This window comes from Euprymna scolopes, chromosome 39 (assembly GCF_053919585.1).
Source record: "Euprymna scolopes isolate OS-2025 chromosome 39, ASM5391958v1, whole genome shotgun sequence".
Taxonomy (NCBI): Eukaryota; Metazoa; Mollusca; class Cephalopoda; order Sepiida; family Sepiolidae; genus Euprymna; species Euprymna scolopes.
Genome location: NC_136520.1, coordinates 35150670 through 35166741, shown reverse-complemented (window position 1 = coordinate 35166741; position 16072 = coordinate 35150670). Strand labels below are relative to the sequence as shown.

The 16072-nt window shown below is 32.7% G+C and overlaps 1 protein-coding gene across 1 annotated transcript in view; it reads right to left on the bottom strand.

The window, feature by feature from the left end:
* Positions 1 to 14996, bottom strand: part of LOC145263736 (eukaryotic translation initiation factor 5B-like) — a 122822-nt gene extending 107826 nt beyond the window's left edge. The window contains exon 1 of the mRNA XM_080120715.1: positions 14697 to 14996. Within this exon, the coding sequence (XP_079976841.1) occupies positions 14697 to 14734 (38 nt within the window). The 5' untranslated portion in view covers positions 14735 to 14996. The remainder of the gene's footprint in view (positions 1 to 14696) is intronic.
* Between the last annotated feature and the right edge of the window lie 1076 nt (positions 14997 to 16072).

Sequence of the window (16072 nt, the reverse complement as noted above, 5' to 3'; positions counted from 1 at the left end):
TCGTTGAATAATTTTTGTTTATTAAATCGGTGGATAATTTTTGTTTATTAAATCGGTGGATAATTTTTGTTTATTAAATCGGTGGATAATTTTTGTTTATTAAATCGGTGGATAATTTTTGTTTATTAAATCGTTGAATAATTTTTGTTTATTAAATCGGTGGATAATTTTTGTTTATTAAATCGTTGAATAATTTTTGTTTATTAAATCGGTGGATAATTTTTGTTTATTAAATCGGTGGATAATTTTTGTTTATTAAATCGGTGGATAATTTTTGTTTATTAAATCGGTGGATAATTTTTGTTTATTAAATCGGTGGATAATTTTTGTTTATTAAATCGGTGGATAATCTTTGTTTATTAAATCGGTGGATAATCTTTGTTTATTAAATCGGTGGATAATCTTTGTTTATTAAATTGGTGGATAATTTTTGTTTATTAAATCGTTGAATAATTTTTGTTTATTAAATCGTTGAATAATTTTTGTTTATTAAATCGGTGGATAATTTTTGTTTATTAAATCGGTGGATAATTTTTGTTTATTAAATCGGTGGATAATTTTTGTTTATTAAATCGGTGGATAATTTTTGTTTATTAAATCGGTGGATAATTTTTGTTTATTAAATCGGTGGATAATTTTTGTTTATTAAATCGGTGGATAATTTTTGTTTATTAAGGCGTTGGATAATTTTTGTTTATTAAGGCGTTGGATAATTTTTGTTTATTAAGGCGTTGGATAATTTGCTAGAATAACTTTTGAAATTTAGAAGTAAAAATGGAACTTTTATTTGAGTAAATAATTCGAAATAACAAGTAAAGCATACATAGTCTCCTGCGAATGCACAGTGAACGAGGCATAAAAAATGACTAAGTTCAGCATTCCTCCTCCCCATTTAGCCCCCAGGGGACGTCAAATCCTGGTGAAAATGGACAAATGGTGCGGTTTTAGCCCTTAATATATGTAAATTTAAGTTCTGTACCATGCCAAAAAAGAAATGACTAAGTACATCATTTGCCCCTCCCCCCATTTAGCCCCAAAAGTCCCCAAGGCCTTAACATATTTAAATTTGAGTTCAGCACCATGCAAAACTGCTAAATAGACATACACAGAAAAATTGGGACAAATATGGTATAAAACAGTTCCAAAAATGAAGTGTTTTTATTAGCCCTAAAAGAGCCCCTGGGGCACATCCAAGAGTTATCAAAGTATAGACAAACAAAATTATATAGAAATCAGTTAGTTACAATTTTTCAGAAAAGTTTTATAATAATTTAAGCATCAATTTAAAAAAAAAAAAAAGCACAAAATATCAATTTTAGCTATTTTAACCCAAAAGGCACCCCTAGGGGGACAACCAGAGTTTTCCCGGAAAGTCCGTTCTGTTACTTTTTTACTAATATCATGTTTAATGTTTGTGCAAATTTTTTTTTAAATTCCAAGGCATAGTTACTGAGAAAAGTGCGAACAGACAAACGGACAAGGGTGAATTTACAGGTCCACCCTCCTTTTGTTGGGGGGGGGGGGAGTGGACAAAAAAAAAAAAAGGGTTAACTTTTACATTTTAATTTAACATAATTAGTCACTTCCTGTCCAAATAGTGTAGGAAACAATGGGTAATCATTTTTCTCAACGCTTTCAAAGTTTATGTCAGTATTTTTATTATTGACATTTTTAATTGATGGAATTGTCAGCAAGATAACAAAGAAGTTAAATTGAATGTAGGTATTGACCTCGACCAAGGGGGTTTACCCACTACCACCTGAAACTTGTTCATGAAGGCATGCTTTTGTCCTCTTCAAATAATACATTTTTAAAAAAGAGGAAAGGGCAGATTTCTCTCTATCCCAAAAATATGTCTAAGCTTGACAATCTTTTAAGCCCACCCCAAAATTTGGTCCAGAAGTAGGTGGTCATTTTAACCATATTGTTTGGCTTTTAATAATGGCCCATTCTAAATTATGCGTGTTTATTAGTTTATTTTGCAAAGATTTTTCCAGGTTGTTAAAATGTAATTAGCAAATCGAATAGAATCTCGTTAATTTTCAATAAAAATTGAAACATAAAATAAAAACAAAATTGAAAAAATAATTACGCCGGGGTTATGTGGAGAAAGCCAGAGATAAATGATCATTACAAAATCTCAATGTTTACTATATATCAAAAAGAACTTTGTGTGTCTGTATGGTCTTGAAAAGGCTGGGTCGATTTCTATGAAATTTCACACGAAAGTACTTTATGTGCCTGGTAGTGTTCTTGGATAGGTTTTGTATCAGAATGTCTTAACTTAATATCATAACTATAGATAATCGAAATAATCCGTTGATAGAAGGAACAGGTCAATGTTCTTGATGTTAGGCTGTGTCAGGCGTTTATTTTGGTTAAAAGAAACAAAATAAACACCTTACACAGCCTAACATCAAGAACATTTTAACAGTTTTATTACCACACAAGCTGAAAGGCCCGGGGCATATAAAATCAACAGTAGATTCTTTTATAAGACAGGGGTGCGTTCAAAATGAATGTTTCTGTTTAGAGCACAATTGAAGCATGATACGTGACTTTTGAATTCGAGCCATTATATATAAAAAATAATTTTATAAAATAAATTGTAGGTTCTCTACAGTGCAATGTAGACTACAATTTATTACAGAGTAAGTCATTACAAAGAGGCATGTAAAACTTCCTCCAGGTGCACTGGAATAAGTCTCCAACTAGAACAGGCAATTAATTTGATTGAAAAATAGACGATTTTACAGATTTTGTCAACACTAAAAATATGGAAGTGTGAAACGTTCATTGATGATCATTCAATCCCAGACAATGTCGGGTCTCCCTCCTAGTAATTTAAATAAATTAATTATATATTATTTTGTTTATGTAAAATGTGGCAATTGTCCCTAATAGAATTCATATTTTTATATTGTCTACATTGCTCGGACAAAACTGATGGCAGCTTTTTCTTTTTTTTAAATATTAATTCTTTGGTGCTTATCCAAAATTCCCTGTATATTAAAAAAACAAAAGTAAAGGAACATCCGTATGATATACATATCCATAACGGAAAGAAATATCATATTCCAAAAATCACATAAATTGATCAAGTACTTTCATTTTTAAATAAGAAAATCAAATTCTATGGCCAAACGAACAGTGACAATTTCACAACGCCATCTTGAAAACAAGGGAAATAACGCCAAGCAATTCAAATTTGCGAGATTTTAGAAAACCATTTTTAACATGGGGCATTGGGGGAGGGGACACTAAAAAAATGATTTTCTTTATAAAAATATAACTACTGGATCAATTTATGTGATTACTGGAATACGAGATTTTCTTTCCGTTACGGTTACGTACATCATCCAGATTTTTATTTATTTTTGGGTTTTTTAATATAGGGAGAATTCTGCGCAAGCACCAATTCTTTGTTGGGGAGAGGCAAAGAGGATTAACGAGAACATCATTAGACAAGTGGGGATGGGGTCGACATTTAGACCGAATTTTAATGTTTCATCAATGATTTTTTCCAGTAATCAGAGAAAGCAAAGAAAAGAGGTGAAAGATTGGTGAGAGATGGAAAAGAGGGAGTTCAGGCATAGAAAGAAGTTTTCAAAAAAAAAAAATCTACTTAAAAAGTAGATTTTTTTTTTTTTTGTCCATGCTGCCGGGTAACCTGGCAAATATACCTTGTGGATCAAGTGCAAGAGACACAAAAATTGCACTTAAAGAGACTGTTAAAAAACCCTCTCAATCGGAGTTTCTAAAATAGTGGGTGAATTGCTGGCATCCTGTAGGATGCTCTATCCCACAGCAAAAACAAAAAGATAAGAAAAAAAAAAAAAAAGGTGTTTATTTTTTTTAAGATAAGATTTTCAAATTAGATTCAATTTTTAAAGAAGTTATAAAGCACCTTCACTTCCTCATTTGAAGAATGAGTTTCTAACATTATTTCAGCACAATCCATATTCTGCATAAGTACAATAAATAAATAAATAAATAAATAAATACAAAAGTAACAGCAATATATAATATTAAAAAGAATTTGTAACACAAAATAAAAAGAAACATTTTAAACATTATATTTAGTTTCTTTGAATGATTTCATAATAAAGAACGGAGCAACCCAAAGCACAATAACAATGCAGGTAAACGGAAGAGAGTTTCACAGGTGTGCAGTTCATAGAAAGTTTTTTTTTTTTTTTACATAGGCATCACCACATTATCAAGGCCAAGAGGCCACTCAAGGATAAGGGTTAAAGAGTGTACAGTAGAAATTGGACAATATAGTAATCATTAGTAATGAAAATTTGGTAAAATTTGATAACTTATATGGAACAGCTCATCAAGAACTTATTTACGTTAGATTTGAAGACAACCATATTGTAGTCAGCCGGAAAGCAGGAAAACGGAAGACAATTCCACAGGCGTGCAGTTCTAAGAAAGAAGCTTTGTTCATGGAATCTATGTTTAGGTTTACGCACAGATAAAGAGTGTGGGGGGGGGGAATTATTAATAGTGTTTACAGCCAAATGAGTGTTTCTCGTGAATGTTTAGTGAGGGCGGACCATAGATTGGAACTCAGACGAGCACTTGCAATGAAAATAACGATGAAACAAAGACAGGCTAAACCTCAAACATCATGAAACGAGTCAGCAGAACAACCTCCATAAAAAACTGGCAACATTTTGGACAAGGCCGTCTTACAAATGAGACAATCAGTAAACAAATCTGCTACAGAAATAACCCCAAAAAGTCGCCAAAAATACACCAAGAACTTCCATTGCAAAAAAAAAAAAAAAAAAAAAAAAAAATTAAAAATTAAAAATCTGGAAAAATGAGCCAACCAATAGTGTGCCAAGTATTTTCTGAGTGAATTCATCCAGGACTATATAAGGAAGGCTCTATACACTGGTTAAAAAGTGGATCATTCCACTATGATCAGGAAAGGATTATAATGGCTGCTCAAGATGAAGACTTAATGACCAATACTTTTAAGATGAGTGGTCTCAGCAACGACAACAAGTGCAGGTTCTGCCACACAGAAGTAGAGAGTGTGAGCCACCTGATATCCAGCTGTAAAAGATATCTAGCTGGGGACAGCTACAATACAAGGGAGTGTGTAAATATCTCCATTGGATAATCTGTAAAAAGTTGACTATCGAATGTAGCAGGAAGTCCTGGGAACATATACCCCCCCCCCCCCAAATATCTAAAAGTCATGCATCCACTATGCAATTCCTACAATTACGTACCCAGAAAACAGAGCTATTAAACCCGACATGGTGATATGGGACAAGAGGGAGAAAGAAGCAACCTTAGTAGAAGTTAGTGTCTTCAATGATGATGTTAAACAGAGATGAGAGGGAAAAGTTAACAAAATACCAAGATTTGATGTACAACATGAAAAGAAACTGGAATCTCAGGAAGATTTTCATCATTCAAATAATTATAGAAGCAACTAGCCCCATGAAAAAATTTTTTTTTCAAAAACTACCTAGCAAATATATCTGATGAACCAAGTGCAACAGAGATTTAAACAATTGCACTTAAAGGGATGGTTAGAATCTTAAAAGGATCTCTCGGTTGGAATGTATTAGATGGTGAGTGAATGTTTAGCATCCACTAGGATGCTCCATCCTCAGTTTGAACAAAATAATAAGAAAAAAATTGCGATCTGGCATTGGTTGGGAGTCAGCAAGATGAAAAGTTTTAACAAGTTTTAAAAACAAAATACATTCATTTCCTTCACTTTTTAAGTAAGAAGTAAGTGTAGTATCTGTTCAAATATTGCAATTCAGTAGTCATTGAATCCTTATTTCTCATCATCATTCCTTTTAATTCTTTCTGTAATTTTTCTTGTCACTTACTCATATTAATCATTTTTAGAGACTGAAGCAGTTTTTTGTTCTAATCCAGAGTGCCTATTTTTGGAGAACCAGGTTCGTCTCTTGCATCTAATTCTGTTTTTGTGGGGAGGCAAGTAAGCTTCAGAATAGAGGCTGCATATTTGTGTGTGGCAGTGTACAAAATAATTGTGGATTATTGCAGATTCTAAAATTGAACCGTGATTACCGGCCAATGTCTGATCAAAGTGCGTCCAAGGATGGAGTACTGTTGCCACAACTGGGCAGGAGCTGCTAGCCTTGACAGAGTTCAAAATAGACTTCGTAGCCTAGTGGGAGATGCTCTTTTCTCTTCCCTGCAACCGCTTTCCCACAGAAGAGATGTTACGAGCCTGTCTCTGCTTTATCATTATTTTCATAGCAAATGCTCGTCTGAGCTCCAATCTATCGTCCCCTGGCCTGACTTTCACAAAAAACACTCGTCTATCTGAAACCACTATCAATAATTTCCCCATTCTTTATCTGTGCCTAAACGTAAACGTAGATTCCATGAACAAAGCTTCTTTCTTAGAACTACACGCCTGTGGAATTCTGTTCCGTTTTCCTGCTTTCCAACTTAATACAATATGGTCGTCTTCTAGTCCAATGTAAACAAGTTCTTAATAAGCCATCCCTCCCCTTAAGTAATCCAATTTACAAAATGTCCACTACTAACGATGACTGACATGTTCCCCTTGACAACTGTACACTCATTAACCCTTACCTCAAGTGGCCTCTGGGCCTTGATAAGTGGTGACTCCTTTATAAAAAAAAAAACAATGAACACCCCAGATTGGATGCAAGGTTCTTACATACAACGCCCATTATTCCCAAAATGGTCACCCATCGATTACCAAAAATAATTAACTTTCTTGCACATTCACTTGTACCTTAATTTTAAAATGGAACCTGACTTTATAGTGTTTAAATAAAATCCCTCCTTTAGAATGGACAACAGTTTCAGTTGACTTTAATTTAATGTAAGCTGTACCCGTAATGTCTGGGAGCTTTTAATTCAATTTTTTTTTCTGACTACACATTTGCAGATATGTTTCAGTTCTAGCTGGAAATCAGTTGAACTTCATTAGGTCAGATTTCTTCTTAGTGTAAAAGAAACTGGTCTGATAAAGTTCAGCTTATCTCCAGTTAGAACCGAAACAATATTTGCAAATGTGTAGCCAAAAACTGTTTGTATAGTTCCATACAAGATAAATATACAGCTTTATTATTTACTAGCAGGAGCAGGCTGCTCGACATTGCCCAGTCGTAAAATATGCTTAGCTATGATATCTTAATTTATACAGATTTCGTTAAAAAAAAAATAAAAAAAAAAAAGACTTGGGTGCCATCAGCTAGAATTGAAACCAAAACATGTAATTCTCCAGTCTTATTCATTGCCATCTAATCTAAGTTCATAGGCATAAAAAAACTTTTTAAATGTTAAACATGTATATTTGTGCATGCATAGAAATAACACATTTAGCCGACTTACGCCTGACAAGTTCCATTCTTTTTTCAATTTTGACCCTTTAATTACTATTTTTACCAGCTAAGAAACAAATCGAATTAGTTCCACAGGCCATAATCCCCTACATATCAAGTTACAAGTCTGTAGACCCAAAATTGACAAAGTAGTTTGATAGAGACCATTCCTCACACAGACAGACAAGGTCACTTATATACAAACATAAGGATTCACTGTATTAAAAATTGTGGACATATATATATATAGTTATTTATTAACAAATATTCATTTTCTGAAACTTTTTGCAAAAGTTTAATAAATTTGGTGATTGTCTCCCTTTGTCCCAAATCAAACTCTTCCAAAAATGCAAACAAAAAGCTAAAATGCAGAAGTGCTAAATATTTTCCAATATTTACATACATTTAGGTTTTATCTTAACAGAGACTCTTCAGTGTAGCTAGCTACAACTAGCCTCAGTTGCAGAATAGATGACCAAAGTTACCTTTGAGTTGACGTTCATCCAATGAAGAAAGGAAAATATTTTTGGTATTCATTCAATGAATATAGTCAGCCTCTATAGAGTGTTCGAAATTGCATGTACCGTGCGTCAGCCAGATGAAGGAGTTAGAGAAAAGCAATTCAAAATTTGGGTTTGTTTTACAATTCACAGAGATTCAAAAAAGTGGTTTAAAAAAAAAAAAAATCAAATATAAAACAAATAAATGTTATCAAAGGCAAGATAAGTTATTCTTCTACCTAACTGGGTAGGTTTTTAGTGTTTTTACTCAATGTAAAATATTTATTTGGCTCAAAAAACAAGCAATGTTAACTGGGAACACAAGGAGAAATGGCTGCAATGTATTAGTTACGCAGCCATCTTTTCTTGTGCTTGCGTACAGGTTGACATTGCTTGTTTTCAAGCTGAATTGTAAGAAATTATACAGTCATAATACAAGCTCTAACTGCCATTGCATCGATCGATTTGATTGGTCGAATCCAACCAGACATGTCATGTGCCTTTGGCGCCAATTTTTTTCTTTTCAGGTTTCTTCAGTTTGTTCCAGATCAGCGAAGGAGGAAGGACTCATTTTTATTATGTCTTCTAAGAAGGAGACTTGGGTGCTAACATTATTGCCTTCTATGCTTCAGATCTCAACTGTAGATGAAGTATAGAACATATTTGTAAAAGCCTACGAATTAGGCTTACTTATAAAACAGAATGTCGACAACCGCATTACGGACGTTTCTTATCATTGTGAATTTTTCATCTCTGATATTCAGCCTGTTTGCGTTGTTACCAATTTTTTTTTAGGGCCATGAGGTCCAATGAAACATGCCTAAATTCATCCTTCTCTGCAACAGACTATGACAGCATGCGGATTGCAAAAGAACTAAAAACTATCGTTTCATTGAAACAATCTACCAGCTCGACCACATTGGACGCAAGATGGGTGCACTATTTTGCAATAAAATCCCGTGTACCAATAAAGTTTGTGTTGAATTTTACAGGTAGGGTTTGTTGTTTTGTAATTGTCTCATTTCTTGCTTTCAACAGAGAGCATCGAATATGTTAGTTAAAATTCCCATCTTGACATAAAATTCCTACAGAATAAACATTTTACATCAAGTAAAAACACTAAAAACCTACCTAGGTAGAAGAGTAACTTATCTTGCCTTTGGTAACATTTATTTGTTATATATTTGATTTTTTTTTTTACCACTTTTTCGAATCTCTGTGGATTGTAAAACAAATGCCAAAATTTAGTTCCATTGGTATTATTGTAGCTGTTATTCTTCCAAATAAATAAATTTTTTCAAGTGAAGTCATATAAAGTCTGAAAAAATTTGTTAAAAAACAAACAAAACAAAAAAATATTTTAGAGTTCAAAGTGGGTTGGTTGTTTTTATTTTACAGCATATCAACCCTTTTCAGGTTATTTAATGCTGAATCCAAAGATTTTGAAGAAAGATATTTTTAATAAAATATTTGTTGTTTTCAAGTCAGTTTCTATTTAACCCAGAGTTGGGACCCTAACAGGTACTACCACTCTGGGTCAGAGTGGACCTGGGAGCAATGGCAATTAAAGGGTGGCTCCACACTCCCCAAAGCCCGCAAGCTGGGGCCTCACCACTGGATATAGTTTAAGGTCATATCCAGGACCTTCAAAGTGAGAGATCACCCATTTTCCGGCCAGATAGCGTTTTAAGGACATCCAACCAATTTTGTTTTTTAATTAAACGCCGGCCATTTTCTTAATTTCTTTGAAATCGATTGTGGATTGTGGATGTTTGTGTATTTTGTCTATTTACCATAAGGATATCAATTTCTTTCCATTTTTTTTTTCACGTGATCGCCTAAAAAGGTAAAATCTCATTTCACTTTCAGGTAAAGAAATAAATATACGGTTTACTCTTAATCTAACCATCCAGTTTATATATTTTAAAAGCAGAATTCGTTTCAGTTTTCAATGAATATTCGATTAATAATAAATAATAAAAAAAAATCATCCAATGTCTTATCTAATATAGTAATCCAAGTTACATATAGACGAGAATCACACACACATACAAGATCCGGTTTGACCTCGTCGTCTATAAATACAAATTATTGTTACTATTTAAATGAAGAAAAATGGCCGATGTGTGTTTATTGTTTACATAGTAACCATTTAAAAATAATATTGAAGCCGAAGTTAAAACTTTAAGAAATTTAATTTGAGATCAAACAAAAAGAAAATATCCATTTTCTCACCCACCCCCAATCCAATCAAAGAACATAAAATCTAGCTTCACAAGTATTTTTTGTCATGTAAATTAGTTAGAGTAAAAATGCGTTTCAACATTACTCTTATTTTTTTTTACCACTTTCACCACTTAAAAAAAAAAAAAAAAAAGTATTAAGTCTCGGTACGTATTATAGATAAGGAACCTCAGGTAAATTACCCCCCACCTCTCAATAAAAAATACGATTCTCCTTTTGAAAGGTAATTACATGAAAACACTCTGGAAAATTGGGAGGGGGAGGTACAAATTTTTATTTTGTTTCGCATATAAATGTAACGTAAAATTACCACCCACATTTTTCGATGAGATCGCGTTTTAGTTAAATCTTAAACATGTTATTGTTCTCTTTTTATTTTTGTTGGGGGGGGGGGGGGGCGTTACCATCCGAACTTAGGGTTGGGAGTTTTTTTTTTTTTTTTATAAGTATTTAATTAATTACTACCTTTTCAAAATGACACACTCACCCACCCAAAATCCTGGTACTTCCATAAGAGGTAATCCATATTAATCGGAATATTTCCGATTATGACTTAAAGAACAGACCGGAAATGGACGAGCCGTCACCGAACAGTCAATTAGTGCTAATGTTAGATCAAGCAATTTTTGACCCCGACTCAAGAGAATCGATTATTAGGCCCCTCTCCGCCACATTAAGAATGGATTTAATAATTAGTTCTTATCCAGAATTCAACTGAATTAATATATATATATATATATATATATATATATATATACAAAAATTCCCCAAATCACGTAAATCGATCAAGTAGTATGTTTTTAATACATAGAAAATCATTAGTTTATAATTTTTAGCGATTAATAAGTATATTGTAGTCCTTCCAAGACGGATTTAAAAATCTCGGTAGTGCGAATTCAGTTGTTTCCCTTTAATAAATATGGCGGATCAAGACACACCGTTCTCGTCCATCATAAAACTTGATTTTAGTAAAAACGAGTAAATCAATCTGCGTTCATTTTGGAACATGACATTTTGATAGGTGACAATAACATGCACCAATTTTGCACCATAAACATTTTTCTTTATTTAGGTTGAAGTATGGACTTGGACCTAATAATTTTTTGCAATGAGCTATTTTATTTTTGGAGGAACTAAACCATTTTGTAACACTTCTGTTTGCATTTTCGTTTCCAAATTTTTCAGGGTATTCCACATGTAATCACCTAACAGAAAAAAAAAAACAAAAAAAAAATCATGGGGGAGGATTTACCCAAATTTCTTCGTACACGTGAAATGCCAAAACGTAAGCAAAATCAGAAAAATATAATCACCATCAAAAAACAAAAAATCTTTATGATTAACGACAACGTATTCGTCAAGGAACAAAGATGTTATATTCCAAAAAATCATAAATTCGTCAAGTATGTTTTTTTTCTTTTCTTTTTCTTTAAATCAACGAGGAGGTGGTTGAAAGTAAAATGCAAGGGCGACAACTGAATTTGATTACCGAGATTTTGTTAGCATTCCAAATAATTAAAACATTTTAATCGTTGAAAATCGTAAAAATTTGATTCTTAATTAAACAAAAAGCTACTTGATTAATTTATGTAATTTTTGGAATGTGACATCTTCATTCCGTGACGAGTACTAACAAATATTTTTCTGTATTTTTATCAAGTGTAATTCTAAATAAGCACCCCATCTTTACATATCAATCGAGAACAAGGCTAAGGAGTAAGGTCACATAATTCTAGTTCATAATCTATAGGGAACCATAAAAAATAAAATGTTTTTCTTTACGCTAGATAAAAAAAAAAAAAAATTAACCATGAGTTACCGCCCTTTCTTAGCTAATCTTGTGAGGCTCAAAGATAGGTTTTCATTTCGACAAATAATCACGTATTAATGAAACTTCATACCTTTGTTTTTAATGTGTTTTTACTAAAACAGTTTAAGTAAAAAAATAAAAAATAAAATAAGTAGTTTGGAAATTATACTAAAAAAACTATTCCATTAGAAATATTTTGGACGAAGTAGATTTTGATCAGAAATAAAGCGTTTTTTTACTATTACAGAAAATTCACACCATATATATATATATATATATATATATATATATATATATATATATATATATATATATATAATTCTAAGAAGGTTCTTAGAATTCAATCTAAGAAAATACAAAAATCTTTGATGTATGTACTAGTCACAGAAATGTCATTTACAAAACGAAAAAAAAACACGTCAATTGATAATTGATTTAGTTTTATTTTTTATAAAGAAAATCAGTTTTAAACAATTCAAAACGATTAATGTGAAATCTGTAGTATTACAAGGCTGAACTCGCAAGTTTGAATTATTGTGCCTTTGTGTGTGTGTTTTTTTAAGACAGTGACACGAGAAAGTCCCTTTTTGTTTACTGATTTTCTCAGCTAAAAGTAAAACTACTTGATCAATTTATGTGATTTTTGGAATGGCATCTTCGTTGACGTTCCGTGACGTTTTTTTGTTTTTGTTTTTGTATTTTCATTTCATTTTTCATTAGGTTAAATTCTAAATAAGGGGGGGGGAAGGTAAATTTATAGATTAACGCTCCCTCCACCCTTACCCAAAACGAAAATGCACATTTTTTTTATGATTACGTGAAAAACGAAAAAACAAAAACAAAATAAATAAATTTAGAGTACAAAATCAGTTCCGAGTGTAAATTTAACATGAAACTATCCCCCCAATGCTGATTGCTGAGCCAGTCTAACATTTTAAATTCTGTTCTATTTTTTTTGCCCCCCCCCCCCATCGGAGGTCTGCTTTTATGACTTTGTTACTTGGACTTAGGGTTAATGGTAACACGTTTTAGTTGAAGTTCTAAAAAGTTAGAATGGCTCGGAAATAAGGGATCATTTTACGTTAAATTTATGATAAGAAAACTGATCTCCCACTTTAAGTTCTAAACCTGCACTCCTCTCCCTTCTTTCCGCAAAGTTTTTCAGAGTGTTTACACGTATTCTAAAGAAAATATATAAAAAATGTTGGTGCTTATGCACTTATGTTATCGTGCTATTTAAAAAAAAAATAGTATTTCCAAGTTGAATTCAAGTTTGACGATACCTTTTTTTATTAAATAATTGTTAGATGAAAGTACAGTACAATTACAAAACACCCCCTTCTCTTGTTAAGTATTGCTTTCTAAATATTAATGTTATTTCAGCACGGTAACATAAGTGCATAAGTACCAATTTTGGGGGAAAGTGGGAGGAGAGTAGCTGGGAGTGTCAATGTACAAATTTACCAAATATTTTTGTACATTTGTACATTATAGCGCGGTTCAGTAAGTGCACTAGTAGTGCACTTACTGAACCGCGCTATTTTTTAAATCGTATTTCCAAGTTTAATTATAAATACGATTTAAAAAAAAAATAGCGCCGATCACTCTCTGCATTAGCACCTAAAGTTTTTTTTTTTATTCAATTGTAAGGTTAAATTATAGAATAGGTACAAAACATCATCTCCATGTTAAGAATGGGTTTTTAAATAATAACGCTATTATTTCAGCACGGATCAATAAGTGCACTAGTACCTTTAAAACAAATATTTAACAACTTGGAATGGGAGGGAGGGGGATCTAAATTGTACAAGTTTCCAATATGGCACATAAGTCATTGTAACGACAAACAAACATATTTTTTTCGAACTTACAAAAAACAAACAAAAAAAATCAGGAGATGACGATAGAAAACTATTATATATTACGTAACTAACATCAATAAGAATTAATTTGGATTATTCGGACTACTATTCTTGGTTGTTAGTCAGTCACATATCGGCTGATGTAATCTCCGAACTTCTCCAGGTACGACTTTTCGAATATGGGAGCATTCTATTCGAAATTACGAATTTATTTAATCCACTTTAGATTACATTGATTATTTATATTATTCTTACTTATTATAACCTATAGTAGGGATTGAACTTGCGACCCCCCCCCCATCTCCTCACTTTTTGTTCTCTAGAAGATTGTCACGTAGGACTGATTGATTGTTAAGCGACGTTTTTAATCATTTAACCATATGTCCATGTGGAGAATTCTAGCACGCATTTTGAAGAGGTTTTTAAAAAGAATTTTAAAGACGATATATACTACGTATGTAATATATCATCTGAAGAAGGTCGGAGGTTACATCGGCCGAAGGGTTGTGAATATACTATCCAAGATGAGAATCGGAAATAAAACAAATTTCGAAACAAAATAAATTGAACAGCTCAAATACCGAACTTTAGAAGAAATTTACACTGGTTAATTAAAAATAATAAATTAAATCCAAGGTTGTATTTTCTTCTCGCTTATGACGTCACAAAGAAACAGACCTTATTTTTAAGTTTCATTGGGTTTTTAATTTAACATGTATAGAATTAAGATCGACATTTATAAAAATAAATAATAATAGTCCATAGCGATGTTATTATTAAAAGAGGATATTATTGTAAGATCGGGTTTCTTTATTTATATGAATTATTAGCGACCAAAAATGGTGTTGAAGAAAAAAAGAAAAGAAGCATGTGTTAAAAGAAAACCGCCAACATGTTTTTTTAAGGGATCAAAACTTACACATCGTCATCTTGTTGTTTTCTCCTGGGGTTTCCCATCTCGTTTAAAAACGGCAGTTCGTTGAGGATCAAAAGTAGACCAGTAATAATAAGAAGATCTATCCGACATACAAACTTGCTTCGGGTGACTTTCTTTTCGTTTTTATTTATTTTTTTTTAATTTCCTTTTTTTTTTTTTTTTTTACACCCTGTGTGTGTCCGTATCTCTCTCGCTCAGGTTGTTTGACATGAAATCACGACCTAATAGAACGGAAGTAACGATCTGCGCATGCTCCGACCCCGGTGTCACTTCCGGTAGATCACCACGTGACTCTCTCACTTTTTTCCTTGGTCTTTAACTCCTCTAATTTTTCCATCTCTGCCTACTTTCTAAGTTAGACGTAGGTATAAAAACGTGGCCAGTTATTGTTTTGTTCAATTCTTGAAGGCCATCCTAATATGTATTTCCTTCTATTTCTGAAAGAGGAATTGATTTATTGCCGGGCGTAATTACAGGGTCGTGCCGACGGGGGCTGCCCGAACTATTCTTATGGAGCTAGTCCACTGCACTAGCTCCACAAGAATATTTCGGGCAGCCCCCGTCGGCACGACACTGTAAAAGCCAGTACACTCTGCACTGCAGTCAGTGCACTGGCTTTTTCCTACACGTTTTGGCGTTGTCCCTATTTACAATGCCTCCCCACGGAACAAAGTTAGACACCAGGGTCGTCGTTTAACGCGGAGAAAAGGAACAAAAAATAAAAATTGTCTCAGTCGTGAAGAATTTCTCCTCTACTAACAGAGAACAAGAAATTGAAGTGTAGCATCTGAAGTGCAGATACTACACTTTGATCTTGATCCAAAGGCCAAGCGTTGTTTGGTTTCGTTAATGGAAACGAAGTAGATATTGCTCACTTGCTAAATTAGTCCTTGAAACAAAGTTAAGTATCTTTGGATTCGGTCGATATCAGGTGCTTATTTAGAAATTATTATTTATAAAAAAAAAAAAAAATTGCCGAAAAAATAATGTACATACCCATAACGGAATGAAGAAGATTGTCCAGTTAAGGCGAAAAAAAAAAAAAAAAAAATCAGATATTCAATGAATAAATCTTGGCCTTCGAGCAAAGATCAAAGTGTAGTATCTGTTCTTAGGGACTTGGATGTGTTCAACTGATGAGGGCGAAAATCGAGTCTTGTGAGCTGCGACGTTGCTTGACTATGGAAATTATTATATCATCTCTCACATTCTGAATATTTATATATATATATATATATATATATATATATATATATATATATATACACACACACAACTCAAATGTTAGGGAACGTGCTAGAGCAATAAAGCAGAGCACTAAATGTTTTGGTTGCGATTCTAGCTGATGGCACTCAGGT